Genomic DNA, 9,718 nt, shown 5'->3' with positions numbered 1-9,718 from the left:
CTTGGTAAACAACCAGATTTTGCAAGGCCAATGGTTGAAAGCCAGAGAACTTTTTTTGTTTTGGCTCTGAACACAGGACACCCCTCACAATGAAAGCTGTTTGAGAGGCAGGTAGCCCTGATCTGGGATATCTAAGGCTCCATCCCTGCTGTTGCTTAGTGGGACACCTGTGGTTTTGCTAAAAGGCCACAATCACCTTGCAACACGGACCTCATCTGGGGAATGTAGTCTCTGTCAAGTTACCTAGAAGATACAGCTGTGCTTGCATGATTAAATCACTACCTGTCTGCAATGTTAGCATTGATTTGGAATGCTAAGGAGAGGGGACCCTATTTCTGACTTGCTGGATCCTCACCCTAGAAGAGTAAATAGCATTAACTGGAAAGGGATGAAGGAAGAGAAAAAAATCATACAAATGAGGACCTGAGGTCACAGCACCAGCTGAAGTCGTAATGAATATATACGGAGGACAGATAAATAGCACAGATGAACAGCCATCTATGTGCAGAGGCCAAATGCTGAGAAATTGGAGGGTCCTGTCCTTATATGTTCACAAACTGTTCTGCAAAACAACTCTATGCACATACTGTACCAGCAGTGGGAGTTAAAGAAGACATATTCCCGCAAATGAACCAGTAAGACATTATAAATAAAGGCATATAGATCCTATGTAAATACTCTATTGGCAAAAGAACACACTGGAGCCGCCTCTGTCAACAATGACTCTATTAACAGCCACAGTTGGGTTGCTGTGGAGGAGGGGTGTCCTTTAGTCTTGTGTTCTGTTTCCCAGCAGCAATGGCAGGATCTGCCTCCAGACTTTCTGACATTTTGTCACAGATGATATCCACAAGCCGTTCAAATGTCTGCTTGACATTGATGTTATCCTTGGCACTTGTTTCAAAGAATTCAAAACCTATGAAAAACAGAGAGAATGCACTGCAGTCATTCAACTTTATATTTAACTTCTTCAGTCACCATGTGGATGGCACCTTGGGACAGATGTACAAGGGCAGATAAAAGGACCAATACAAGCAAATGAGCAACTGGGTTCAGTAGGGCAAGGGTGGAGAACCAATTGCTCACCAGATATTGTTGGGGAAGAGTCATAGCTTAAGGGCAGGATCGGGGAACCTTCAACCCTCCAGATGTTGTTGGACTCCAATTCCCATCATCCTTGATGACTGGCCATGCAGTTTGGGGCTGATGGGAGTTGGAGTCCAATGACATCTAGAGGGCTGACTGTTCCCTAGCCCTGCTTTATGGGGAGGGTGTAACTCAGTGACAGGGTATATGCAAAAAAAAAAAAAAGTGTAGCCAGGTAGGGCTGGGAAAGACTTCTGCCTGAACCCCTGGAGAGCCACTGCCACTGTCAACAGTGCTGAACTAGATGGACCAATATTCTAATTTGATACAAGGCAGCTTCTTATGTTCTTATGACCCCACCTTCCATCAGCCCATGATGTGAGTTGTAGTCTAACAGAATATGGAGGACCACAGGTTCTCCATCGCTGCAGTAGGGCAAATGCTTTTAGGACTTTAAAACAGAATAATCCTAGTGTTATTTTTTTCTGCACCATCTTTGAACATGGGAGGGAAGAGGGATGCCAGTTCTATTGAGACCACAATGACCCAGCCCTTTGTGGTGAGCCAGATGGCCAAAGGTATTTATCTCTCAATGAAGTAAATCCAAATTAAATTGTTATGAATGTTAGCCTGGCTGTACCTTTTGTTAAACAGATTACTGTCTAATAGCTCAGTAGCCAGGCAAATGCCCCTTAATGGGAGCCAATGGTCAGGAAATGGCAGACATTTCCCAGAAATTTGAAATGCACCAGAACTGGGGTGAGGATGGGTAGGTAGCATACTTTTCCCATTCCCAGCTAAAGATAAAATCTAGGTCTCTCTGTGTGAAAAGGAAACCCAGAAGCTGCAGTCTGAATGAGTTTTGGAAAGCTAAAGCATATGGGGGTACAGGGGCACCCCTTTCTGGTATCTACCTGTGGGAATGCTGTGATGTTTACCTTCACCTGTGCTCTAATTGTATATTTGTAAATAGGGCTGGGGGAGAAGTTTGATTCAGTTTTCGCATTTAAAACCCAATCTATCAAATTTTCACTTTCAGAAACAATAAGAGAACCAAAGCACAGTCATCATTTGAAATTTGCATGTATCTGAATTTTGTGATGCAGTTCTCCTATCAAACAATGCTTACAAAGGTGCATATAATAGGGGAAATTGTGCAGAGAGCTTTAGCTATGGGGCAGTATATAAGTACAATAAATAAATAATAAATAAATAAAAATGAATATATTGGTGAAAATAACACAGATTCATTATATTAGAAGAAATTGCTTGCAAAAATGTGTACATTAGTCAAAACTGGAAACAAAAATGTGTTAGGAGAAATTTGCACTAGAATCTGAAGAATTTTCATAAGTTTTTTTTAAAAAAATTACAGAATGCTGCGGAAATGCGGAGAACTGAATTTCAGATTGGAAAAATGAGAAGCAGAGAAAATTGAAATTGATAGATTCTTCCATCCTTATTTGTAAATAAACCCAAATATTACAAAATATATCTTCAGTGATTCCACCTTCCAAAGGGCTCGTCCAAACGACTGTTTAATCAGCGATATGATCGCTTTGTGGCTTCATTAATTTTCCATGGTCCATACGACGTCGCCCGTTTTTGTGGATGTTATAGTGTTTAAATCCGCATCTGCAGTATTGCAAAAAATGCGATTTCCTTTTTTTTAACCGGGAATCACCCGCTTCAACATAGCGCTAGGATGCAGTACCCCAGACTTTAGCGATGTAGGTGGTTCATGGGCGGTCCTTGGCCATTTCCCCACACCCCTTCCATCATTCCCGTCCAATCACTTTTGCGCATGTGCGTGAATGTCTGGGGGAAGAAGCCTGGGAAAAGTGAACCAATCAGGAGCGGAGCTGGGAAAAAGCGAGAAGAAGTACAGGTCCTCCCCGCTGCATGTGTGGGCGCAAAAAAAGTATTGTTTTTATATCGGCAAAGAGCGAACAAACAGGCTAGTGGGGACTGTCAGATGACAAAGCTCATATGGAAAACATGGATTATCAAGGTCAGTTTGGACGAGCCCAAAAAAAGCTAAACCCATTGCTCCACTCCTGGAATGTCTCACCACTAGAAAAGTTGGGGAGTGTATAACAATATAGAAGGATTTTGAAGGCAATGGGTTGTATTTATGTATCATAGCCGAGAGTGAAAGTGTCTGTTTATTAAGAGCAGATGATTTACAGAATGCTAATTCAGACCAGTGGGCCCATCTAGTCCTCATTCTGTCTCTAATGGTGGCTAGCCAGATGCCCCAAGGACAGGTATGCCTCTTCAGATGTTGCTGGACTGTAGTTCCCATCATTCCTGACCATTGGCCATTCTGGCTGAAGCTGATGGGAGTCCAACAGCATCTGGAGGACCAAAGGTTCCCCATCCCAGGCCTAGGGGCATTGGCAGGACACTTTAAGAGACAGAATGCAAAATGGGCATTCCTGCTCAAGAAGACTCAAAAGCAGGCTATGATGAAAACAACACAGATGGTTGTTTCATGCACCTGGGAATCAGAAATATTCTTCCTCTGGCTGCAGGAGATCAACAGTAAAGTAGACAAAAGAAGTACTGCTTCATACACGGCACAATTAAACTACAGAATTTGCTACAACAACATGTGGCGATGGCCACCAGTTTTAACAGGGGAGTCGACAAATTCATAAGGTTATTGAATGGGTATTAATCAGGATAGCAATGTGCGACTTCCAAGGTCAGAGGAACAACAGCAGAAGAAGGCTATTGGGCTCGTGGGACGTGTCCTGCTTGTGGGCTTCCCATAAACATCTGGCTGGCCACTGCAGAAACAGGAAACAGGATGCTGGACTAGATAGACTTTTGCTATGATCCAGCAGGACTCTTCCTATGTTCTTATGTAGACTATGATGCATGAATTTGTTCAATCATTTTAAAATCCTTATTTAATCCTTTTAAAATTTCTGGTAGTAAAGTTAAATTCTGTGTTGATTGAGGAGTGATGAGTCATTCTGAGAGTGAGACGCAAGTCATTTTTAAAATTCGGGTTACATCCACACCATATATTTAAAGCACATAGCTTCCCCCAAAGAATCCTGATAGTTTGTTAACGGTGCTGGGAACTGTAGCACTGTGAGGGGTAAACTACAGTTTTCAGGATTCTTTGGAGGAAGCCATGCACTTTTAACATGCGGTAAATGTGCTTTAAATGTATGGTGTAGATGTGACCAGAATAAAGAAGAATGACTTGCATCTCAGTCTCAAAATAAAATTGATGGACAGTGGATGTGGGACACACAAAAAGGATTACTTCTCAAACAATGCAGTTTATATCTGAAGAAGTTTATTCTTAAAGTCCAGAACTGAGCACAGTACTGCAGATGAGGTCTGACTAGGGCAGACTTCACCACCCGCACTATGCAGCTTTCTTCCTTGTAGCTTGTACAGGCAGACACTTCTGAGGGGACACTGGAAACTCTGGCATGAACAAGCCCCACATGCTGATGATGTAGGATGTGTTTAGTGATGCAACACAGTATAGTGATGCAAGACATTAGAAGTGTATAAAATTATGCATGGCATTGAGAAAGTGGATAGAGAAAAGTTCTTCTCCCTTTCTCATAATACTAGAACTCGTGGACATTCAAAGAAGCTGAATGTTGGAAGATTCAGGACAGACAAAAGGAAGTACTTCTTTACTCAACGCATAGTTAATGTTGGCTTTGTAGCGTGCTAGAGTTCCCGGGCGTTTCCCATACAGAGTCCCGGTCTGTTCCTTTTCCGCCTTATTCCAGCGAGAATCCACAGATACACAGGCGCAGGTTTTTAGGAAGAGCTTTACTTAGTTGCACAACATTCTCGATGACATAATGGTACACACATACGCCACACACTTACTTCGACACCTCTCCGACTCCAACAACCCCCCCCCACTACTCACTGTTTCCTGTTTCCATGCTTTATTGCCCTTGGGCTGATTAGGGCTCATTATGTCCAGCTGTGTGGCTGATGCAATGGTTAACCCTTTCATTCCCTGTTTTATTCTTTGGGAAGCAACATAGCCCAACAGTCCCCCACCTGCTTTACAAAGAATAAACATCCTGTTCTGTACATGGTTACATTACTTGCAGGGTTACAGTATTTATAACATTCCTAGATCATGTATTAGTTGCACATGTCTGTCTTCTGGTTGCGGTTTTGTCAATACGTCTGCTAACATGGTCTCTGTTGCACAATATCTTAGAGTGATTAACCCCTGATTGACACAATCTCACACGTGATGATACCTTGTACTCACATGTTTTGTTCTTTTCGTGTGGCTTTCCGCCTGCGCTAACTGGATGCATGCTTGATTATCCTCATAGACAATATATGGCTTAGTTACCAGTAGGGATGCATCCTGAAACAGCATTGCATACCATTGCAGTTCTGTGCATGCTACAGAGAGGCTGATGAATTTGGCCTCTGTACTTGAGATGGACATTACTACTGTCTGTTTCCTGCTATGCCAGTCTATGAGAGAGCCTTGATAAATGATGGCTATACCCGATATGGACTTTCGGGAGGAACTGTCAGCTGCGTGGTCTGCATCTGCATAACAGACCAAGCCGTCTCCTCGCATGGAGGACAGGAACAGCCGTTTTCCTGCTGTGCCTTGCAGATACCTCAAGACCCGTTTGAGCCCGTCCCAGTCATGGAGGGATGGACACTCTACCTTTTGGCACAATATATTGACGGCGTTACATATGTCTGACCGTGTCATCATTGCAAGATAGAGCAGCTTACCAATGATGCTTCTGTATTGTTGAGGGTCCCCATGGGCCTCACTGTTATGTTCCCTCTGGAAGTCTACTACCATTGGGGTCTTTACGGGTTTACATTCTGCCATGCCATTTTCTCTTAACATCTGCCGTATTTTCGGCTCCTGGTGTAGAGAGAAACTGCCGTCATTATGTCGCAGGATTTCCGTTCCTAGATAATGAGCCACGGGACCAAGTCTTTTAATGTCCACATGGCGTTCTAGCTGTTCACTAAAGACAGTCTTTGGGTCATCATTGTCACACATGTACAGAATATCATCAACGAACACAAGGCAATAAACAACTGTGCCTTCCCTTTGTTGAATGTATAGACATGGGTCTGCTGTGCTACGTCTAAACCCCAGTGACTCCAGAACAGCATTTAATTTCATATACCAGCATCTTGCACTCTGATGCAACCCATACAATGATTTCTGTAACCGACATACACGTCCGGTTTTATCATCGAAGCCTTGCGGTTGTTCCATATATATTTGCTCAGTTAACTCCCCATATAGAAACGCTGTGTTTGCATCATAATGGAACACCTGCTTTTTACCCATGGCAGCCACTTTCAGCACAAGCCGTATAGTTTCATGGCGTATTACCGGGGCAAATACGTCATCATAATCTTCCCCATGTATTTGATGGAACCCCTTTGCCACCAGACGAGCTCTATACCGCTGCACACTGCCATTATTAGTTCTTTTAATTTTGAACACCCATTTACACCCGATCACTTTCTTGTCGGGAGGCAGTGTTTCTAACATCCATGTGCGAGTCCTTTCCATAGCGTTCAGTTCTTCCTGCATGGCTTTATGCCATTTGTCTATTTCTGCACTAGGAAGTCTCATTACCTCATCATAAGAGGTAGGCTCATTTATTTCACACCTTGCCTCTGCTATCTCACTCGAAACCTCTCTGGTGCTTTACCTCGAGTAGCCCTTTGTGATCTGTGCGGCCCTTGTACTGGAGTTGCATTCCCCAGTATTTCTGCCTGCAATACGGTTTCTTTTCGTTCTGGGCTGCTAGCAGCATCTGTGTCCACAATTTCCTGCTTAACCGCTTCTATGCTGCTGCTGCCAGCATTATTACTGTCAGCATCATCCTGCTTTACTCTTTCAGCAGGCTGGCTTTCACTTACATCCTTTGGGGGTGTTTCAGTTTGGGTTGTATTACCATTTACAGTGAATCCCATATCAACCTGGTCATTTTGAGAGTTCCAATCCTGTTTACTCGTGTATACACTTCTACAGTTTATTACACGTTGTTTACTTGGGTCCCACACTCTGTAAGCAGAATTCTCATATCCCAATATATTCCCTTTTATTGCTCTAGGAGCGAGTTTCCCCTTTCTTTGGGTTTTTGGCACGTATGCCCAACAAGTTGCTCCAAAGGGTTGGATATGGCTTAGCTTGGGCTTACAGCCGTACATCTTCTCATAGGGAGTCATGTTTATGGGACTGGAAAATAGTCTATTCTGTATATAATTGGCATACATAAGACTTTCACCCCAAAACGCAGTGCTTAAATCACAATCGTTTAGCATAGCACGTACCATTTCTTGCATATATCTATTTCTCCTTTCAGCAGTTCCGTTCTGATGAGGAGAAAATGGGGCGGTGAGAGAGTGTTTAATACCTCTCTCATTAAGGAAATTCTTCAGAGACTCAGGCAGAATTCCCCACCTCTGTCTGAGTGTAACTCAGCTATTTTTACTCTGTGTTTGGCTTCTGCCCACTTAACAAACTGTTTGATGTATTGTTCCGCCTCACTTTTTGCCTTTAGCAGGTATACAAAACCATACCGAGTGAAATGGTCTACAAGCAACATATAATACCTGGCACCTCCTTTGGATTTGCGGAATGGCCCTGCCAAATCCATGTATAGGAGTTCAAAGGCTCTGGAAGCCTTGTGGTCACTTCTCTTGCTTACAGGTGCCGCTATTGCCTTATTTTGCCTACATATGTCACATTCAACATATTTATCACAATGCTTGAATTGAACGTCTGCACTATTTCTGGGCATTATCTCCAAAGTGGAGAAACCTATATGCCCAAGCTTTTTGTGATATTCATGTATGCAACCATTATGGGGAGGTTTGTTTGCTATGAGTATCGCTCTTGGTTCTTGTGTCTTCTCTATTATAAACAAGGAATTCACCATTTTACCTTGTACATATACCCTTCCCCTTTTTCTTATTTCACATACCCCTTTATAGAATACCACATTATACTGCATTTTTGTAAGTTTAGCCACTGACATGATGTTGGTCTCTATCTGTGGCACGTACAGTACATTAGTTATCAGAGTATTCAAACATGCAAGATAAACAGTGCCCCTTCCCAGTACCTCCCTGTTAGTTCCGTCTGCCAAAATGACATGCTCACGAACAGGAGAGAGCGTCTGGAACTGCTGTTTATCATTCACTAGGAAATGAGTGGATCCAGAATCCACCACCCATGTTTTCTTTCCTCCTTCGCTTTTCCCGGTTGTTACAACTCGCACCGAAAAAAGTTCTTTTTCGCGTTGTTGTTTGTTATGCGCTTTACAGTCTCTTTTTAGATGTTGGTCCGACCCGCATTTGAAGCATCTTCTTACCGCATACGCCTGTGTGCCATCCTCCTTTCGTGCTGGACTGGCTTCGTCTTGCTTTTTCCTTCTTTCCTGGCGGCAGTCCCATTCCTGTAGTAGTTTTCCTGATACATAGTCCATTGTTAACTCCTGATCTGGCATTGCTTCTAATGCACATATTACAGCATCATAAGAAGCATCCAGAGTTGAAAGAGTTTTGTACACTTGTTGCTGAGGTAACTCAGCAAACAGGCTCCTTACTGTTAGTAGGTGGTCGTGCATACTTATGCCCTCTCGCAGACGCATTTGGAACAGCTTCCTCACAAGTTGCACCTTGCTACCTGCCATTTGTCTTACGTGTACTTCACGCAAAGCCTGCCATACGTCTTTTGCTACTTGCTTTTCTCTTACGTATAGCAACTGTGAGTCTTGAATCCCCAAAATTACCGTGGCTCGTGCCTTCTCTTCCTGGTGTCGCCACTCCTCAGAAGGGGGGTCCGTGGGGGGCTCATTTTCAATTACTTGCCAAAGACCTTCGCGTCGTAGAAGCATTTCCATCCGGACCTTCCAGCTTGTGTAATTCGACTCATTAAGGCGCTCCAGGGGCATTCCTGATGGATACGACATCGCTATCTCCACCTCCTCTCCGCCACCTCAGTCAGAGGTTGTCTCATCTCTTCTTCGACAGCCTTTGGGCTGTGTCTCTATGCTGTGTTCTTCAGGCTGAGTCTCCAGGCTGGGTCTCTAGGCTGGGCCCATAACCCTTTGTTGGCTTTGTAGCGTGCTAGAGTTCCCGGGTGTTTCCCATACAGAGTCCCAGTCTGTTCCTTTTCCGCCTTATTCCAGTGAGAATCCACAGATACACAGGCGCAGGTTTTTAGGAAGAGCTTTACTTAGTTGCACAACATTCTCGGTGACATAATGGTACACACATATGCCATACACTTACTTCGACACCTCTCCGACTCCAACAACCCCCCCCACTACTCACTGTTTCCTGTTTCCATGCTTTATTGCCCTTGGGCTGATTAGGGCTCATTATGTCCAGCTGTGTGGCTGATGCAATGGTTAACCCTTTCATTCCCTGTTTTATTCTTTGGGAAGCAACATAGCCCAACAGTTAAACTATGGAATTTGCTCCCACAAGATGCAGTAATGGCCACCAGCTTGGATGGCTTTAAAAGAAGATTAGACAAATTCATGGAGAACAGGGCTATCAATGGCTACTAGCCATGATGGCTGTGCTCTGCCACCCTAGTCAGAGGCAGCATGCTTCTGAAAACCAGTTG

The 9,718-nt window shown here is 43.7% G+C and overlaps 1 protein-coding gene across 2 annotated transcripts in view; it reads right to left on the bottom strand.

Annotated features, from left to right (window-relative positions):
• Positions 1–664: 664 nt before the first annotated feature.
• The window catches only part of RAB3C (RAB3C, member RAS oncogene family), a 179,637-nt gene continuing 170,583 nt past the window's right edge, over positions 665–9,718 (bottom strand). For both annotated transcript variants that reach the window (XM_061618404.1, XM_061618401.1), the window contains exon 5: positions 665–916. In XM_061618404.1, the coding sequence (XP_061474388.1) occupies positions 729–916 (188 nt within the window). In that variant the 3' untranslated portion in view covers positions 665–728. The remainder of the gene's footprint in view (positions 917–9,718) is intronic.

Source organism: Rhineura floridana, chromosome 1 (genome assembly GCF_030035675.1).
Source record: "Rhineura floridana isolate rRhiFlo1 chromosome 1, rRhiFlo1.hap2, whole genome shotgun sequence".
NCBI classification, from domain to species: domain Eukaryota; kingdom Metazoa; phylum Chordata; class Lepidosauria; order Squamata; family Rhineuridae; genus Rhineura; species Rhineura floridana.
Note: the sequence above shows the minus strand (reverse complement) of the source record. Positions and strands in the feature narration are given on the sequence as shown.